We start from the raw sequence: 19,515 nt of genomic DNA on the forward strand, positions 1-19,515 counted from the left end.
CTTTAAAAGTCCATAGAATTATAGACATGCCATCTAGCTTCATCTTGCCATTACAAGTCCACCGTAATAAGTACTAGACATAATCCAAACTTGGATTCAAAATTCAAATTTAATTATTTGTGTCTCCAAACAATCCACCAAATATATACAGCAACAAAAAATGGAAAGAGAGGAATTTGAATTACCCATGCCAAAGGCCACGCAAGCTACGCGGCTGGGATAAATCAAAATATCTGGGGATCAAAACAGACTGGACGCGAAATTTGGGGCCTGAAAGGGAAAAAGAGCCCGACCGCTGCCGCCGCTCCCCACGGCGGAGCAGATTTCAATTTACTTCTCTCCGCCGCCGAAAGTTTTCGATCCATTTTCCCTCTTCCCGCCACACGCGGAGGAGAGGGAAACCATCGCCAAATGTAAATTTGAATCAATTTATTAATTTTCCCATTTTAACGTTGATGATATACAATATATATATACACATGTACATATATAAGCACGAACTCCTGCAAGCAAAGCAGAGAACATTCACCATACATCGCCGGTTGGAGCAACTCTGACTCAACTCGGACGCAGGTCAGATCGGACCAGTCGGTCTCCGGGATCGTTGACGTCGATGGCTGTTCCTTCGAGCTCGCCTCTGAGGACCAAGAGCAGCGCCTCGGAGGCGGAGGCCGCGGTGGCGACGGTGGATGGGGAGCAGGTCACGAAGAACGAGGAGGTCGTGAAGGACGGGGAAGTTGCCATCGGTGATGGAGAGGTCCAGCGGAAGCGGACCAAGGACCCCGGAGTTCGTGTCATTGGAGGGCGGATCTATTGCTCGCTGAACGGCAAGACTTGCCATCAGGTGAGCGTCCGTTACGTTGAGTTGCTCTCTGCGTGCCCTAATTTCCTGCTTGCTCCTTTGTCATGTAATATCAGAGGATGCGTCTTCGAGGTCTGAGGCTTGTCATGAGTAATTGGAAGACTACCGGATTGAATTCCGAGTTATGCTCTGCATTTCTATGACTTCTGCTCCGCTAGAATTCAATTCCTAGTCCACGTTCTGATCTATATCGGACAAAAATGGCCAGATACTCGATAAAGACGGCCATGAGATTCCATGTTAGAGCACAGGGTCGTTGTTTTCTGATTGTGTTTATTTTGCTATACTCTTTGGCGATTTCAATCGGAGTTCTGATTCGAATTTGCATGTGAAAGGACGTTTGAACGTTGCCTGTTGAGTACACAGTTTACCATTGTTTTCCTCGACTGTTGAGTATACGGTTTCCTTGACAGTTGTTTTCGTTGTTTACGGTTGCTTAGTCGTTAGTCATTAGGAGGTTAACAGGAGCGATTAATTAAGAGTCAGATTTCCCCGTGCAGTGGCCTGAATCCTCATCTACGTTTCCTTTTTTGGTAGTTTTAGAGTTCTCGATGGTGATTCGTAACTGTGAAGATTTCTGTATTGGTCCCTTCCTAACAATTATGGAAGTTTAATGAGAACTGCTGAAATCTTTAGACATATGGACTTTTAGTGCTATCCATTTTCTACTGATTATGTCGGTGCTTACGTTACTTTTGCGTCTTGCATTGATATTTTAGTGTCGGCAGAAGACGCTGGATTTTTCAGCAGAGTGCAAGAACATGAAAGGCCTTAAGCAATGCACCATAAAATTCTGTCAGAAGTGTCTCAAGAACAGGTTAGAAATGGCTATGAATTTCTCCTCTCAGCATATGATTATGCTCAGCTGCGTATTCTACGTACTTTTGACCCGCTTTACCTTTGATGATTTCAAATAAGATATGGGGAGAAAGCGTCAGAGGTTGCTAAATTCGATAACTGGCACTGTCCCAAGTGCAGAGGCATTTGCAACTGCAGTTTCTGTATGTAAGTGTTCTGCCACTGTGCTTCATCTTCTTTGATTTTCTTTCTTTTAGACTCTACATATAGATGGTTTGCACTTGCAAGTACCGAACAAGGGGATGATGTAGAACTATTTGTGATTTTAGGAAGAAAAGAGGTCATCAGCCAACTGGCATACTAGTACACACAGCAAAGAAAACTGGATTTTCTTCCGTATCTGAGATGTTAAACCTTGGAAGCCCCAGCAATGTTGTGAAAGATTCAGATCAATCACCAAACAAGCCATCTGTTTCTAATAAGGTATTGGGAAATGATGCATTTCTCCTTTTGCTAATTTATATATTGAGAATATGGACATATTGAGGTTTCTGGCTAACACATTTATAATGATATGACTTATGAATCCAATGGCAGCTGGTAGTTGTCTCTCCAAGTAAACTGGGAAAGGAAAATTCTTTTGACAAGGACATTGATTTTACAAGTCCATCAGTGAAGTTCCCAGAAAAGTCTTCTAAGAAAAGAAAATCTGAGGGGCTGAAGGAAATTTCCAATGGTAGGAAGGCTGATGATGCTTCCCTGAAAGATAAACACCTGGAGAGTGACCAACTGGAAGATAAGAGGTTGCGTAAAAAAGTGAAGGGAAAGGAAAAGGCTGAACCGGGCCATAAAGCCACAACTAAAAGAAAAAGAAAAAAGCATGTTCTGGAGGGTGATTCTACTAAAGAAGAGGAACCAACTGCAGTAAGGGATGATGGAGACAGCAATGAAACTGGGTCATCAGAAGCTATAGAAGTGAGGGCTGATAAAAATATTACTGCAGCACCTGTTGAAGTTCCATTGCCAAAAGGCACCCTCTTAATCGCTGTGGCTGGTGTTGACTTACCTGCTGAAGCGGTTGGAGATGTACTGCAGTTCCTGGAGTTTTGTGCTGCTTTTGGCAAGGCAAGTATTGCTTTGAAGTTGGTCTGGTTGTGTACCCTTTTTTTTTTTTTTTTTTTTTTTCCCACTAGTAATATTTAGCAGTATCTGAAAGAATCTTTGAGGGTTTGAATTATCATGTTTAATCTATGCAAGTAGTTATTAGCATAATTATATGACAATCTGCAGTTGATAACCTCAACGTGTTGGCATTTCATGATATTTTATTTATACTTCTTAGGTTCTTGATCTGCGGAAAGGTCAAGCTGAAGCTCTGCTTCGAGAATTAGTATCCACTCGAAGAAGGCGCACTGGGCCAGCATCTCTAATAGTTCGCTTTCATTTGCAACTGCTATCTTTTCTTCAAGAGGATATTGAAGAAGAGTATGATTCCACAACTAAGAAACAGTTTATTCCAAACTAATAAATTATTATATGTTGATGAATATCACTTGATTATAACTTTTTTTTTTTCTTTTTTTCCCTATAGGCTTTCATCTTCAAGTCCAACAAATGAACAGAGTTCATGGCTGAAAGCTCTGGGTGAATTTGCTACTGAATCTCAAAGTGTCTTGAGAGGATTTCCTCTGAATTGCTTTGAAGGAGGTGCTGAGGGTTATGACAATTTAGACATCTCGAAAAAGCTTAGGCTGTTGAATTTTCTTTGTGATGAAGTCCTTAATACTGAGTAAGTGTTTGCGGATACTTTTCCTTTCTGGAGTCCAATCTTGTCCCTCGACAATGTGATTGCTGAGTTGCTATTTTTGTCTCTCCAGACCTTTCAGGACCTGGATAGAAGAGCAGAATACAAAGTTCATTGAAGATGGCAAGGAAGCAAAGGAAAAGCTTCTTGCAGCAAAGACCAAGGTATGATAAATTTTGAAATGCATATTGTAAAATCTTTTATCGGAATGATTGCTTATACTGCTTTGTGCTATTGCATAGGAGAAAGCTTTGAAACAGAAGTTGCAGAATGAGCTGGCTGAAGCTATTATTGCAAAAAATGGTGTTCCCCTCTCAATATCTGAGCACGAAGCTATTGTCTCACAAGTGAAAGATGAAATAGCTCAAGCTCGTGCAGACGTGCTTCATGGGAAGACATCAAACAGTATGTCTCCCCCCCCCCCCCCCCCCCCCCCCTCTATTATGGTCCATAATCTTCTGCAGTGAAAGAATGTGGTTACCTTTGTAAATCATAATATTTTTTGCATTTAGCCATTTGGAGAAACAAAATGTTGGAGATGATTTCTTGGAAAAAATCATAATAATATCTGTCCGCTCTAGACCGTCAGTTGGGGACAAAATTCTAAAATGTTAAAAGCTACTAGGAATTTTTTTTCTCATTTTGTTTAATTTAATGTTTGAGAAAAATCTGAGGAACCATTTGAAATGTTGACTAACCAAAGTCTGTAATTATATAGAGCGACAAAGATCCGATGCAGTTAGAACTGAGCCGCTCTTCTTGGATTCTAATGGTCATGCTTTTTGGAAGTTGAAGACTTCTGATGGTGACTCAGATATACTTCTTCAAGGTTGGTCCCATTCATTGACTTCAATCCTTGTATAAAGAACTTTCCATTAGAATACTAACATTTTACGTGATGCTATGCTTAGAGCTGGGGAATGGCGACTCAGTTGGATCTGATGAAAAATGGTTCATTTACGAGCCTGAAAAGAAAGATGCAGTTGATGCATACATCTATTCTGTCATAATGTAAGCTCATTTACTGCTGTGCCTTTTCATTCGAGATTGATGGACACTTTTAGAATTGTTCAAGTGGTTTGTAAGTAGTTGTGATGGAAAACATTCTCAATCAGGGTTGGCAGGCAAGATTTGTGAATAGCAGTCTTGGAGATAGTTTTCCTTGTCAAGCTATTTCGTAGTGTTTTCTATTTTAGTAGCTATTAATTGAAGAGCATGCATTCGTTATATGGATTGCATATTTGAGACGTAGTTATTTAATGGAGTTTTGAGTATGGCGTTTCAATACCCTGCTGCATTGATTTTGCGAATTCTTAAAAGGAAAAAAATAAAAAATAAAAAAATATATAATTATAGTTTCTTTCTGGCTAATTTTTACAGCTTGGTTCTTGGGTTGTAGGGCAAAAAGACACAGAGTTCGAGCAAATCAGCCATCTGCTTCTGATTCAATGCAGCAAGTCAAGATCATGGCATGACTGTATATATGATTCATCATCTCCAACTTCATTAACTGTGGTATGGACCTTCTTCCACGTTCCCAACAGCATTTATTTAACAAACATTCTCAACTTTCTTGTTCGTTGAGTGCTAGCAGAGTAGCATCTTCGGTCTAGAATTTCAAATGGAGTTTTAACGGTTTCGATCTGCTGCAACAGGTGAGCTGGTGCTGGAGATGCATCTCCAGTATATTCGTGATTTGTTTCTACAATTGGACGATTAATTATGTAGTTGACTGGTGGCCTTGTTGGTGGATCAGGCGATAGGGGAAGGACCATATTCTGTAATCTTTATTATCATTGTGTAGTGTTCGTTGTTGTAGTCGAATGATTCGATGTTTGTATTGGGATGTCTAGAACAGAAACCATTCTTGCCAATGAGATAGTATCAGGCAGCATTTTTTGGATAAGTAAGGCAAGAATCTTTTCTTCCTTGCAAATTGCTTCAATTATTATGTGCGAATCCCATCTAAAACTAAAAGCTTCCCTTGAAATCGGGGTTATTAATTTTCTTCATTTATATTAGGACTTTTTTCCCCTACATCGAAATAAAATAAAGAAATTTGAAATAATAATGTTCTCCCTGGGAGTCAAAATTTTTTCCTTATTTCTGAACAAAGTGTTAAAAGTGACAGTCATTTGCAGGTGGAATGCTGCTGGATTTAACTTGAAAACATTAAAAGAAAAATTTTAGCATGACATGGTATCCGTTTAATATTTTAGTTTAAATATTCAACACTTTTTAATAATATTTATTATTTTAATTTAAGTGTTTAGTATTTTAGTTCGGTACTAAACATGTGAACTAAAGTATTGAAAAATTTGATAAAAAATATTGAATGATCGAATCAAAATACTAAAGGTGACACATGACACCATTTCATTAAAAAATGATGTCGGGCCATGTAACCGTATCATTTGAGTTTACCTAACAGCTCTTAAAGTAATGATTATGTTTTGAGTTGATTGATAAGTGTTGAATTACACTTCGCACTAGCTTTTTAGTCTCGTGCATCGCACGAGTTCGTTTTTATATATCTCTATATAATCTATTATTGTAATTATTTTTATTCTGAAAACTCCAATTTTTTTTATAGAAAATAATAATAATAATAATTTCTAATTATTAATTTTAATTCTCAAATAATAATCAATAATTTTTTTGTTGTAAATTGGAATAAGTTTATTATTATTTGAAACTAATTATTTCAGTGAACATGTCTTGTATTTTTAAGTTAATTGCTAATATATATTTTTCAGATATAATAAGTTTTGTAATTAGGATGAAAATTTATTTTGTTCTTTAAGTTTTATTTATGAGTTTAAATTCATAGCACTATGTCATAATTTTTTTTTTCTTTTATATGATTATGTTGATTCTTTTGTAGTGTTTTTATCATTTGCATTATATACACATATTCATTTTAATAATACATATACATATATATTTTCTTAAAATTAATTTGGGATTGGTGGCAGGTCACTTAAAATTAATCTCGTACTTTTTGGATCCTTTAGAGAGAAGTGGCTTGCTTTGGCTCAGTATTGGGTTCTTCTCCTTAACCCCTTCTTTGAGGGTTAATGCAACACTCAACATCTGCAGTGTTCCTGAACTAATAGATATACTGTTGATTCAGTACGTTTTAGAAGTCCTACTGTGCTAAATCTGATTTTACTGAATCAACCATGTGAACCCGTGAAGGATCAAAACAGGATCAAAAGAGTAGTAGTAGTGTGACTGATAAATTCCGGAGAAGGTAAGGCTTCTTCTTCAATGGTCTTATATAAATTCTTCATACTCAGTTTTTTGTCCGTAGCGGATAATCTTATCAGTCTTTTGGCTTTCACTTTCTGACAGAAGAAAAAAAGGTCTCGCTAGTTTGGTGGCTTCTGGTGTTCGTGGAAGCATGACTCCCCAAACTCCTAGGCCTTTTTATATTTCGCACGAATAAATTCTTGTATCCTATGTTGCTTCGAAATCTAATACGAACATCATCAGCCCACGGTTGGCTGAATAAATCAAAGAGATAAATTAACTCTACCATATGGAAAAGGATGAAGTACCAAGGGAAGATCTCAACAATTAGCCCGGGAAAAAAATGGTTTCGCAATTTGTTTAATTTCCTCAACAACATAAGTTACAAATGGCAAAATTGTTCTTAGCCAAAAAAAAAAAAAAAAAAAATTGTTCAGGCTAGTAAATCAATCAACCAGAAGGGTTTCCTTTGCAAGACAGTTCTTTGCCATTCGGGTAAGCTTGCAAGGGAGGAATTTATTAATATGTAATCAATCCTGAAGGGCCTGCATCGAGTCCCGCACTCTCGGTGCCTTATTATGAGCTTTTAAAAGTTTTCTTCTCCGGAAGCTCATGATGATTCTATACTTTTGACGAACTTCTTAGCCTGCCAAAAACAATAAAACACGAATGAATATATATTTTTTCTCTCCCAACAGAAACAGATCTGAAGCACACATAATACTTCAACGCTTTTGAAATTCCGCTAGAACTGCACCATATAACTTTTGGCGCCGAATAGGATGCTTTAGAAATAGCGCGCAAAGTCAGGGGTGAAGGTGCGTTTGAGACTCCTTACCTGTTCCAAGGTCAGAAACATGATCACGTTCCAAGAACCCAGCCTTCCGAAATTCGGAATGAAGCCTTTATAGAAAGCAAGAGGGCCCTGTGGAAACAAAGGATTATGAGTGTATCATCATCAAAGTATGGACAGGTCTGACAAACTTTGAGAATTATCATACATCATTCTTCAAAGTCTTCACGAAACAGTCGAGGGTGCTCTTGTAAGCAGAATCTCCCATCATTCTCGATTTGACCTGAGAAAAACATCCAATCCATTAGAAGCACTCAATTCTCATCCAACAGTGATTGAGCAGGTGCAAATGATACCCGCACCCTGAACTTGACCACTCATGGTACTTGTTCTACTATCAATCTACTTTCAATTAAGGAAAATCTCATGATTGACAATCCACAAATCTTGATAATGACAATAGGTGATGGAATCAAAGCTATTCAAATTTTTGCAACAAAAAGCAGAACTCGAGTAAACAAGAAAAAAACAGGCACCGTGCTGCAAAAACAGAAGCACCACGAGAAAAATCCCAAATCCTTCATCTCATCCTAATTAGTAAAAAAATGCTGGTTTGAAAGATAGGACTGTATCCTCAATAAACGTAATAGTTATAACAAACGAGACCCCCAGAAAACTGCGAAAACTATATTGGAGCGGGCAGGAATATGAACATACCACATCAACAGGGGAGCCGATACAAACAGCGACAAAACCTGCCCCAAGACCAGAAAGTAGATGGGTGAAAACATTGTCTGTGAAACCAGGAATTTTCAAAATTGTCTGCTTCACTTGATCATAGCTGGCCAGCTCAGCAGCATTAATGATAGCGTTTCGTGCTATATTGGGTCCAAGACCAGTCCATAGAGCTGTTACTCCTTCCTGATTGTTAAAACAATATGAGAAAAACTAGGGAGAAAATAAAGTTGAAAGGATATTAATTAATTTGATAAATATGTCCAATTCCAAGTCAGGTGCTGACCTGTCTAACAATTGTGGAATAAGCATTCAGTGCACCAGTGTAGCGTCTTGGTACACCAGGCGGCAATTTTCCTTCAGCTTGAAGCCTGACTTTAACAAGATCAGTTGGATTTGCTACTGTAATACCTAGAGCACCTGTTTCACAAGATAAACACCGACTTGAGACAGATATAAGCTACATAGGCAAGAAAGCATCCCAATCAGTAAGGTCTTGTCGACTTCTGGGGCGGCTTAATAATGTGTTCATCTCAACCATAAAGTGGATTAAAGCCACCAAATTTTTAACAGAAGATAAAAATAACAAAAAGGGTCATTCATGAACTTAAGCATGCAAGCAGATTTACATGGATTGCAACACACACTCACCGGTAGTGAGGGCAGCAAGTATTTTCTTGGTTAGTGGAACATCACCAACATGGTTCTCACCCACATAGAGGTTTTTTACCTGTTGGGTTAAGCATGTTCCGCAGATTGTAAGAATATATCAAAATTATAGACGCAGATTGTCAGAATATATCAAAATTATAGACGGCAAGTATAATAACGGGTGGTGATAGATTGCGCAGAGTTATTAGTGCAAGTATGAAGACCCACCGGCTCATACAGCCCAATTCGAAGACCTCCGAACACACACTGGCGATGCAACCCAGGCACAATGCCTTTCCAGAGGGCAGCTGCACCTTCTTCCCTCGCAATGGTGGCAACTGTGCCAAGCATACCCCTGTACTTTGGCAGGGCCGCTGCATCCCCAGCAGCGACCGTCTTCTGGAGCTGAAGTCGGACTTTGGCAGTGTCCAATGGAATAGTGCATATCTGAATCGGAATTTCAAGTGAACGTCAACCAAAAAAAAAAAAAAAAGAAAGCAACTTTGAAGCACCCGAAATAAAAAAAAAGAACTCACAGCACAAGCAATGCCAAATATCCTAGTTGAGCTCATGAACTTGTAATTTCAAAAGCCTTATTCAAACACTGAGAGAGTGTTTATGTCAAGAGCAGCAAGCAAGGGAAAGCAGGAAATCCAGCTATGAAAGGCAATTACAGCAAACAGACAGACAATGCGTCGAACAGATGAAAGGCAATAATATAGCAGTCGGCTGGAATCGAATCACAGAGCGCCTGACAACTGAAATCCAAATGGACTTTTGTGATCTTAGAGAAGTAATCTCTAGAACACACGGGCAAGATCATTCATCGAGCTGATAAAATTATGCGATCACCAAAAATCGGGTCTTTAGAAATAGGCAGCAACGAATCAGAATCCACGGTATAAAATTCATATACAGCAGAAAATGCAGGCAGCTTTTCAGATCGAAGGCAGAGAGAGAGAGAGGGATATCATAAGAGTAGGGAGAGTAGTACCTCGGCGAAACAGGCGGCGAAAGCACTGCTGGCGAATGTTCCGGGGAGGGAGATGTCAGTATTACCGCCGGCCACCATCTTTCCGCACACGGCGAAGGGTCCGGCTGCAGCAAAGACTAAGAAAAGCACGGGGAAGCAACGCAAAAGAGCTAATACGGCCCCTGAGCTCCGATCAATCCCAAGAGCGGAGGAGAGATTCAGAAAGACAGGGGAATCTCTTTTCTTCTTGGGATGAACAAACCCTTGAAGGAGCAATCAATCCGATCTTCCCCCCGCCTCTGTCTGCACAGCCGGGAAAGCTTTAAATAAGCCTTCTCCGACCATTGGCGGTCTTTGGAAGTCTTTTGCCCATTTTCAGACTTTAATTAAATCCCCAAAATAGATTTTTCAAATTTAGATTTTTGATAATATATATTTTATTTTCAAATTAGTCCCCGCTATCCGCGTTGTTACGTGATGAGTGAATTTGCCAGCGACTTCGGCCATGGTTGTAGTAGACCGACACTCTCTCAAGCCGAGCTTAAGGGAGGATCGATTTGGTGGGAGCCCAATTCAGATCATTAGCACTCCAGTCGAGGTCAATGGCTGCCTCAGCGATCACCGTCAACAATAACTGGAGCTCGATGGGTGGTTATTATCAGACATTCACCGCACGGGTCTTTCCCATCCCAACATCGGTCATCAGCCCCTCCAATCGAGGCCGACAGCGGCCTTTGTGGTCGCCAACAGCCTCGATTGAAGTGATAATGGCCGCTATTAGGCCGTCACTGCACAGTTCCAATGCCAAGGCCGCCGATTGCCCTGGCCCTTGAGCGGAATATTATTTTTTTGGGGGTAACTCTGAAAGTTTTTAAAAGTTGAGGAATATGAAACAAACAATACTTTCAAAATTCTAAATTGGAAAATATTTTCACAAGGAGGACTATTTTTAAGAATTAATCTTTCCATTACAAATAGATATTAATCTCTCTCTCTCTCCCTCCTCTTTCTGCTGCTCCCCAACCTTCAATGTCATCATTTCCCTTCCCTTTTTTCTTTTTATATATATATATATATTTATTTATATACTATATAATAAATAGCGAAAAGAGAAAAAATAACTCTTCTGTTGACTTTATTATTATTTGTTAGTAACATAATATTTTCTCGGTTGCCCGTCAACGGAGAAATTGAAACCGAAATCGACTCGTGTATATTATGCGGGATTAATCCTTTATAAAATTTATATTAAATATATTTATATACACGCATTGTTTCCATGTCTTTAACGTGGGAATTTAAACCCAATTGCTCAACTGACTCCAACCCGCCGCATATGTTAAATTAAATTATGACATACGATATAATCTTTTGCGTGGATCTGATAGTCCTGGACCGCAACTTGCATGCAATTCATTGCGTTTACCCTTTAGTCCGAAAGTATTGAAAGTAGGTTGGTACATACGTGCGATTAGAGTATCTATTTTTAGAACGAGTAATTGGCATATCATTCAGTCATTCATTATATATCGAACGATAGATTCAGCGTCACGATAAACACAAGACCATTCCCGGTCATGATCATGGTCATGGAGGTGGAAGTGAGTGGGACAGTCCAATTGAGCAACTAGCCGGAGACGTAACCAAGGTTCTTCTCCAATCCAATCTCACGAAAATGACACAACTCCTCTCCTCTTTCTATATCCTACACATCACACGCACAAATGTGTTAATGGAGTCCGACATGTGTAACACTTTGGGATTTGGCACTCTTTTGAAGCCAATTCTCGATTTTGACTAGATGGATCCGACCCACGAACCCCAGGTCATCACTATTAACAGTCGATAGCGAACTTCCGATGAAACTTCCGGGGTGAGCCTTTAGCAGTTAAATATGAAATCAACTGGGCATGGGGCAACTGTATTTTGTTACCAGACCACTTCATGCGTCCGGGGAGGACAACATGCTCCGATGTTGGTGGATCAAAGATACCGGACAAGATTGCAAAGCATCAATCGTTGTCGAAAAAGAATAGTTATGTGCCAAAAGAGAGAAGTAGTGAAATGCCGATTAGATCATTGAGGAACATCACTTTATTCCGTCCCTCAGTAATTCTCCTATCCACAGCACGCACAAACTTTTCCACGGAGGTTCCCAAACGGCATAGGGACTGGGCCAACTGAGGAATCCTAATCTGTTGTCTCTATATTTATCTTTTACATTGGTCCCCACTAGTAGGCAGCATTCGTAAACAGTCTCCTGTAACGTAATATTCGCGCCTCATTTCCCATTTCCATCTATGACACGACGCCTTTACATCAAGACAATGCATGTAACTCCACTATGGAAAGAAAAAAAGAAGTGGATACTAGGACTTACTTGAATTTATGCATATACTTCACCACCCTATGCCACCACCAACGCGTTGGAACACCCCGTGAAATGGCGAACAGTTCCGAAGAGTGCCTTAGCGGCTCCAAAGTGCCTCATCCTGTAAACCCCTGGGGCTGCAGAGCTCGGAACCCTCCATTCTAGGGTCGCATGGCTCTGGGGGCTCAGTTTCCCGGGCCTGGACCAGATGAACCTCAGGCAGAAATCATCATCGTCGAATGCCGGGACCCAAGTCTTTCCATCCTGTAGATGCTCCACCAATGCGAATGTCCCCTCAGTCATGAGGTCATTCCTCGGACAGGCGGACCAGAAGGTCACGCTGATCAGATCACCCCTCCTGAAAGTGGAGTTGAAGGGCACATCGGTCTTGACGTCCCCAAAGTTTACTCCAGGAGGAGTTGAGTCCATGACCACCGGAGGGAGCAAACTTATCTGCCTGTCGAGTAGGTCTGGAGGTTGTGGACCACTCTCGATGATGTCCTCGTTGACTAGGGCCGTGGCCAGTTTCTTGAACTCCTGAATGTATGCACTGAGTGTATGGGGGCCATAGAGAGTAGAGGCTCCCTGCAATTTCAACCAACCATTAAACTGAGCTTACTGCTTACCTTCACTTGAAAACAGAAAAGAAACCACATCGGACTTCTAGAATTTCCCCAAGTATAAATTTTAAGCATTAGGAACATGTAAACTCACAAGAAAATAAAAATTCGAGCGGTCACACTTCCCAGAATCAAACCAGACAGAGCAGATCAAACTACGGGTTTATTGAGATCAATTTTTGTACCAAATTAAAAAAGAAAGCAAGATTCATTTTCTTTTCGAGCACGCTTGAAAGCTTAAATAGCAGATCCGGTTTTTTCTGGATGATTGGATTGGCAGGGTCCATTTCTTCCTACTGGCTGGGGCGGTTTAGTTTCAAAACAATTATAGCTCATTCTAGATTTAACATGATTGCAGTACAACCTCATATCGCTGCACTTGATACTCCTCGAAGGTGGCCACATACTGAGAATATGAATTCGTAAGCCCTGCAATAACCACGTGGATGTTGCTATCGAACTGTCCATTCCCTCGTGATGAGAGCACCATCCTCACGGCATCGCGGAGACGCCTGCCGGCCATTGTTGTGAATTCTGCGATGAAAATAGCGCTTAAACTTGGAATTTTTGGGGGCAACACCAGGGCTACCACCCTATAGAGAAAGTATAGTGCATCAAATCATGTGGTGCTACGTGGAATTTTCCAAAGCTGCCTAAGAACGGAAACACATTGTGAAATATCTGAGGGAGGGAAGACAGAGTTCTACTAGTACCTGAAGGCACGCTGAGAATGACAAGTTGCCCGATTCGTAGAATTTGGATGGGAAGTATTGAAGGCTAGAGATGGTTGGAATGATGTGTTAGTGCCAAAGTATAATGCATAGAACAAGTCTAAGGCAAAGCAAAGCAATCATATATATACACATATATCACATTATGGTATCTTGGAAGAAAAAATATCTTTCTTAATTATATGTTGAAGACTATTCAATATTCATCTCATGCTATTCATTGAAATATATAAGAAGTGCAAAGTATTATAGTGCCACTGGCAGCATCAAAATAAACAGACAGGGAAACAAGCAATCAGATGAGCATTCCTGCAATTTTATTAAGCAGTCAACTTTATCTTCGAGTTCTGCAAAGAATTGCAGTTGCTCTTTGAATCAAATAAGTATCTATCTAACTCACCGGAAAAAAGAAGAAGAAAAGATTATCTATTTATAGAAGCTTTTCATTGTGCTTGCATAAACTCAAAGTGACTTGGTCTTCTCAAAGGTGATTGTGAAGTGAATAAATGGTTCGACTTACTGCCCAGTCATAAGGTTCCTTCATTTCACCGGTGTCAAGTAAAATAGGTTTTGGATGCTGACAGTCGACTTGCTCCTGACTCGGTGTTTTCAGCAAATTCCTCACCAGCTTCCAAAAGACATTTCCCTGCAACACCAAAAACAATAATATCCAAGAATCAGGATCAGTGGGGTTTTTTCTACACATCCTGCAACTCTGTCTCTCTTATCTGTGCTGACATGGAACTCCTTCCAGGCCAATCCCTGGACCACTGACGTAAAACAGGCCCATGGTTCCAATAAATTTATGAAGCCTTCATAAACGGTAACTATGCATGCCTGACTCATTGATACAAGAAGAGAAACCTGCACATGCCTTATCATCTCCTTGCTTGAAGTCGAAAGCTCCCGGCCCATCAGTGGTCCCGGCGGCAAAGGCAAATCCTACTGCAGCAGGGCATGTTTTAACAACCTCAGTTCCACCGTTAGGTTTAGGAATGGTGACCTCAAGGTTTAAGAAATCCACATATGCATGCTGGAATCCAATCTTGCCCTTGAGCTGCTCAGATGCTTTGTTGAACAGTTCAACAGCCTTGTTAAACTGTCTCTCTCCAATGATCCGTGTGCTCTCAAATTCATCGGGGTACCTTCCAGAATCGATATTACCAAATTTAGGATTCTCTATAACACGAGCATAGTATGCAGAAACAGGATGTTGAAGTGGCTAAGGTATAGATCCATCGATTCATCTCGAATTCAATTAGTCAACTGTGATCATGAAAAGGATATAAGTATACAATCATTTACAGACATGAATGTAATAAATTTAAAGCTAAGGGATATAAACCCAGAGCTGACTGATCCAACGGGTTCATTTAGAGAATTCATTCAGATTGGCATACGGATCTGCCCAAAGTTCTTATAACTATGGTCACAAAGAACGATGGAGAAAAAAAACTACATACCCAGGTCCACGACCGTAACACAGCTCATTTTTTCCATTGCAGGTGCTGTGATTGAAATCACAAGGCTTCCCAGAGTCGATGCAGAAGGCACCAAGGACATTCGGGCTCACATCACCACAATTGGTTTGACAGAATGCAGAGACAAACTGTGGCCTATCGGTCTGCCTAAAAGCATTCCTGACCCGTCTTGCCACACTTGATAATCTAGTCACAGGTCTTCCTCGAGAAAAGGGGAAGGAAGCTGCGAGTTGCATCGTTTCAGTACCTGCATTTCATAGGATGCTCAATGACAGTGTAATCATTTTGCAAGACGTTGATGGGATTGCGACATATGAGATGTAGTGCCTCAGTTTTTTGTTACATCGGATCTACAATAAAGGAATCATATCCGCTTGAGAATGCAAGAAGTAAATATCTTATATTACTGCCCACTTATTAGATACTGTCCCTTTTTATGATAACATATGAGCTGAAAATAGTTAGAACTTATAATTTGAGTGTACCTAAAGGGTGCACCAGGGCATTGCTACCAATCACTTTCCGGTATTTGTTTATAAATAAGAAATGTGATTTGTACAAGTGGTTAAACCCATGGAATCACGGACCATGCCACTTCTGGTTTGAAGACCTCTGCAGTTTCGAAAACTATGGTAACATGTTTGAGGCACTATAAGTCGGGGCTGGAAGCAACAATAATGGCCCTTCGACTTCAGGGAAATAGTAGTTATAGCTTCTTTGGGTATGCGGGTTATGGAGGGGTGGGTCATGGAGGGTTATGAGAGTTTCTGTACAAAATTCCATAACTCATGCCTCCATAACCATCCATAACCCGCATACCCAAACAACCAATTAGAGTCAACAAATACCAAGAAGAAAGCTTTTCAGATGTAACGAACACGTAAACTAAAAGGAGATCCGTTACTGTTTTCACGGAAGTCGGACAATATGGTCGAGACCCTCCTTGGAATTACGTCATTATGCAAATATATACCATTGAAACCTTTCAGAGAATCCCTTTGCCAGTCCTCCATGAATCTTGCTGCAGCTCCTTTATTGTCCCCACTTATCAACGAGTTTGTCCGACTCATAGAAGTACCATGGGTTGCAAACCAATTGAAGGCACCAACTGGCCCCCATTCATCGTCCATAAACTTTATGAGGGTCATCTCTTTGTCAACATTGCACTTGTACTTATTTCTCTCAGATGCAGGATTGTTGAGGTAAGCACTAGGGCTTCGATTTACTCCCGCAACAAGAATTTCTCCTGCGTATGTAAAGAAAGCAACATTTTGAAGCCTCTGGAAATTCATGAAGTGAGACGAAGAGATAAAAGAAACGCGCTTTTCCCCTTAAATAAATATGGAGCATTTGGATATAGGACTTTTGTACATATCTGCACCTCTATTAATGAAAATTGATCCAGGCTGAAGATTTTCATGAGCTTGTATAATGCTTTTCTCAATGCCATCCACTATGGCATCAAAGGACTGGCGAACAAATCCGAGAGATGTCACAATGTATAAAACATATTGGAGATAGCCTCCAGGCCCAGCATGAGTATGAGTGCCACTGATGGCAACATTTTGCTCAGTATAAAGATCTCCATATCTGAAAGAGAAATAAATGACATATTTATATGAGAGGATTGCAATCGATAAAAGCTTTGAGCATTAAGAAATTTCGATGGAGCCGATTGCATTCTATAAACATGAAGTCCAGAAACACAGTGTAGATGACTGACAAGATCACATGGATGCTGGTTCATGCAACTAACTCAGAGTTACTCTACAGATTGCAAGTGCCTATCAAGGCACAATCCAAAGTTCAAAGGAGCCAACAGAGTAATGATGATTTAAGACTATACCTTGCTTTTAGCCTCTCAAGTACTTTAGTGGTCACAATCTGCGAAGCCATGCAGGCATCGAGATTTACAAACACCACACGACTCCCCTGAGGTTCCGCAACAATAAATGTTCGGGCATGCAACCTGAAGTGTACCCCAGAAGTTATCTGTTCCATATTTGCATACCCCATCATATTAACATCTGCTGCGGGCCCCGTTATGTCGTGGCTTCCGAGGCCGATCAAATAATTCGAAGACGAGAGGCACCCTCCGACATTTTGCAGCAAGACTAGGAAGAGGATCCATGAGCAATAAGCATAACTGGGGAGTGCCATATCCGTTGATGGGAGCCGAACAGGTCTCACTCTACCCTTTCCATCCTTCACAAAAAGGGCCACTGAGATCCGTCAACATTAAGCATTGAATTCATATTAGGAATCTAGAGCTGATGCAACATTATATGGAGCATTTCACGAGTGTATCTATCGGCTTCCAAAGTGATCCAAAACCATCGAACAGCACCATCTATACAGGGAGACATCACCTCAAGGATACATGTTAACTCGAGAGTATCGAATAACGATATACGCACTTTCTCCGATATATTCTGCATAAAGGCATTGGCCCTGATTGGTAGGGGAAATTACTACATTCATTGGGCATCACAAATACCGAAAGCAGGATTTTTTTTTGGAGCCTCTGGAACATTTCTTATGCACAGAACAGCAAAGCTGTTGCAAGTAACATAATCGGACAGTAATACGAAAACTGGCAGTTTCAAACAAACAGCAGGCAATATTCCTCAACATGAACGGTGACATCATTGCCGGAAAACCCAAAAAATGTAAGAAATCAAGTTCTGGGAAATTGAGGATCCTACAGACCGAGGGAATTGAGCTCAGCAAACACAAGACATGACGGACCACAGTGAAACTTGAGTACTTATTTCAGTTGGGGTGTTGGGGGCCCACCCGCCATTACAGCAGTGGTTGAGCTCGAATGGGAGCACTGGAAAGACCTTATCCCCCAACTCATTCTTTTGGTCTCTTTTGCTGCTTCAGCTGCTGCTATCTTCCATTCTTCTGCAGGTTAGGCATCCATAGAGAAGACGACACGTATTCGAGAGTGATGATCGGAGTGGGTGGGGGGGAGTGAGAAGCTTCGGGGCTGGTGTCGGAGTTCTGCTAAAATGACGAATCGCGGGCAGGGCGGTTGGTAAAGTGAGCTGTGAAGCTCCGACAGGAAAGAGACACAACTGTTTTCGGAAGAGAAACCGCTCCATCTTCCGAAAATTAACGTCGCCTTTCGTGTAAGATTTTAAAATTAAATTTTAATTTTGAAAAAGAGTGGTATAAATGGTTATGTATAAAACTCATTATTTGACTTTATATGAATTATTTTGTTTTATTATAGAAAAAAAGAACTATAAATGGAGTCCATTCTATGACTTTGTATGAGTTATTTTATTTTATTGTTGGTAGAATTAAATTAAAGTGTGATTTTAAAATCACAGTTTGAAACCAAACAAGCATCATGCCGAATGTGCCGAAAGTAAGGAGATACGGTGATCGATGGACTAGGATAGGCACCGGTAATCTTCACAGCGGCCAATTGGTTCGCCAATTGATAAATTACGGGGAATGGTAAAGATTACAAGGAAAATTTAATTATGAAATTATTTTACGTGAGTCAAAAGTCGAAAAGGAAAGTTGTTATGTAAATATAAATATATTGGATTATAAAGAATATGAGTTATAATATAATATATGATTTATTTTTATAGAGATAAAACGTGAGATCCACGGTCGTAATTCGAGAATATCAAAGTTGCGGCAGTAAAACCCTTCCCAACTACACTTGTAAAATCCTGATCCGGGAAAATAGGTTTGGTTCATTCTTTTTTTTCGTTTCTCATTTTAATTAATGTCCAAATTTTAATTATATAAGAAAAACACCTCTCAAGTCCCACATGTTTCTAACAGTAATTTCTGCATTTTACATTTATTTTGCATATCAAAATTTTGCATTATAAATCATGAGTTGAATCATCAAATTTCTAACTCTCGAAGTGCTTCAAGCGTCATGGTTTTAGGCATATCGCTTCTGAGTGCCCAAATCGCAAAGTCATCATGATGGTCATAGCAACACTTCTAGTTTTGTAGAGGATGGAGAAAAGATTGTTTTGGCCCATCTAGGCCCTGGTCTTCTTAGTGTGAATTATCTGATCTAAATTCGGCCCACCAAATACAAACATATAGGGTGCATGGGTAGATTTTATGCAAGGAAAGTTAGTCAAAATATACGTATTATGGGAGAAAATATTGAGTACGTAATACATAATTATTGGGTCATGTAAAACTCCATTTTTGAATGACAAATGTTTCATTATATAATTATCTCTATCAGTAACGGAACATTTATCATTCATGAGTAAAGTTTTATATAATCAAGTAATTGTGTATCAACTCACTCAATATTTATTCATAGAGGCTTAGTAGACTATTCTGTTGCTTCGCCTTATGACCTAATTACAGGCCAATTTTCAATTAGAACTCTCACTCTTGATCTTATATGTGGGATGGTCCGCAATGCATTCGACCATTGTTATGGCTTGTCGTG

The 19,515-nt window shown here is 40.0% G+C and overlaps 3 protein-coding genes across 11 annotated transcripts; 1 reads left to right on the plus strand and 2 right to left on the minus strand.

The window, feature by feature from the left end:
• The first annotated feature begins 231 nt into the window (after nucleotides 1-231).
• On the plus strand, nucleotides 232-5,409 carry LOC116209177. 3 transcript variants are annotated; one of them, XM_031542739.1, is made up of 14 exons: nucleotides 234-413; nucleotides 574-844; nucleotides 1,582-1,679; nucleotides 1,781-1,867; nucleotides 1,990-2,143; nucleotides 2,258-2,785; nucleotides 3,003-3,145; nucleotides 3,252-3,449; nucleotides 3,538-3,628; nucleotides 3,707-3,869; nucleotides 4,183-4,293; nucleotides 4,376-4,475; nucleotides 4,864-4,979; nucleotides 5,120-5,409. In XM_031542739.1, coding segments are annotated over exons 1-13 (2,022 nt in total). In that variant the 5' UTR covers nucleotides 234-411; the 3' UTR covers nucleotides 4,940-4,979; nucleotides 5,120-5,409. The 3 variants fall into 3 exon arrangements, with proteins under 3 accessions (XP_031398600.1, XP_031398599.1, XP_031398601.1); XM_031542740.1 differs by having other exon boundaries at nucleotides 232-844; nucleotides 1,769-1,867; XM_031542741.1 differs by having other exon boundaries at nucleotides 234-844.
• A 1,634-nt stretch (nucleotides 5,410-7,043) lies between these two features.
• LOC116209573 (mitochondrial uncoupling protein 1) lies at nucleotides 7,044-10,222 on the minus strand. The gene is made up of 8 exons (XM_031543245.1): nucleotides 9,890-10,222; nucleotides 9,124-9,342; nucleotides 8,896-8,974; nucleotides 8,531-8,664; nucleotides 8,227-8,430; nucleotides 7,718-7,792; nucleotides 7,555-7,641; nucleotides 7,044-7,362 (listed from the first exon to the last, which is right to left on the minus strand). Exons 1-8 carry the CDS (start codon nucleotides 9,965-9,967, stop codon nucleotides 7,327-7,329), a joined length of 912 nt encoding a protein of 303 aa, XP_031399105.1. The 5' UTR covers nucleotides 9,968-10,222; the 3' UTR covers nucleotides 7,044-7,326.
• A 1,685-nt stretch (nucleotides 10,223-11,907) lies between these two features.
• Nucleotides 11,908-18,157, minus strand: LOC116208027 (neutral ceramidase 2-like). Of its 7 annotated transcripts, XM_031541203.1 has the most exons (11): nucleotides 17,868-18,156; nucleotides 16,918-17,293; nucleotides 16,453-16,661; nucleotides 15,976-16,317; nucleotides 15,054-15,318; nucleotides 14,465-14,735; nucleotides 14,111-14,236; nucleotides 13,573-13,636; nucleotides 13,224-13,393; nucleotides 12,249-12,824; nucleotides 11,908-12,166 (listed from the first exon to the last, which is right to left on the minus strand). In XM_031541203.1, exons 1-10 carry the CDS (start codon nucleotides 17,929-17,931, stop codon nucleotides 12,276-12,278), a joined length of 2,436 nt encoding a protein of 811 aa, XP_031397063.1. In that variant the 5' UTR covers nucleotides 17,932-18,156; the 3' UTR covers nucleotides 11,908-12,166; nucleotides 12,249-12,275. The 7 variants fall into 7 exon arrangements, with proteins under 7 accessions (XP_031397063.1, XP_031397065.1, XP_031397062.1 ...); XM_031541205.1 differs by having other exon boundaries at nucleotides 11,908-12,824; nucleotides 16,054-16,317; nucleotides 17,868-18,157; XM_031541202.1 differs by having other exon boundaries at nucleotides 11,908-12,824; nucleotides 17,868-18,157.
• Nucleotides 18,158-19,515: the final 1,358 nt, after the last annotated feature.

Source organism: Punica granatum, chromosome 5 (assembly GCF_007655135.1).
Source record: "Punica granatum isolate Tunisia-2019 chromosome 5, ASM765513v2, whole genome shotgun sequence".
Taxonomy (NCBI): domain Eukaryota; kingdom Viridiplantae; phylum Streptophyta; class Magnoliopsida; order Myrtales; family Lythraceae; genus Punica; species Punica granatum.

What these genes read in the sequence shown, in the direction of transcription:
- LOC116209573 (XM_031543245.1), bottom strand. Translation starts at nt 9,967, where the DNA reads ATGGTGGCCGGCGGTAATACTGACATCTCCCTCCCCGGAACATTCGCC. An exon ending in ACTTGCTGCCCTCACTACCG is followed by an intron (nt 8,665 to 8,895) that starts GTGAGTGTGTGT and finishes CTTGTGAAACAG; the next exon opens with GTGCTCTAGGTATTACAGTA. An exon ending in ATTCCACAATTGTTAGACAG is followed by an intron (nt 8,431 to 8,530) that starts GTCAGCACCTGA and finishes TTTAACAATCAG; the next exon opens with GAAGGAGTAACAGCTCTATG.
- LOC116209177 (XM_031542739.1), top strand. An exon ending in CAGAAGTGTCTCAAGAACAG is followed by an intron (nt 1,680 to 1,780) that starts GTTAGAAATGGC and finishes ATTTCAAATAAG; the next exon opens with ATATGGGGAGAAAGCGTCAG. An exon ending in TTTGTGCTGCTTTTGGCAAG is followed by an intron (nt 2,786 to 3,002) that starts GCAAGTATTGCT and finishes TATACTTCTTAG; the next exon opens with GTTCTTGATCTGCGGAAAGG.
- LOC116208027 (XM_031541202.1), bottom strand. Translation starts at nt 17,931, where the DNA reads ATGAGTTGGGGGATAAGGTCTTTCCAGTGCTCCCATTCGAGCTCAACC. An exon ending in AACCACTGCTGTAATGGCGG is followed by an intron (nt 17,294 to 17,867) that starts GTGGGCCCCCAA and finishes GACGGATCTCAG; the next exon opens with TGGCCCTTTTTGTGAAGGAT. An exon ending in AGGAACCTTATGACTGGGCA is followed by an intron (nt 13,637 to 14,110) that starts GTAAGTCGAACC and finishes AACCATCTCTAG; the next exon opens with CCTTCAATACTTCCCATCCA.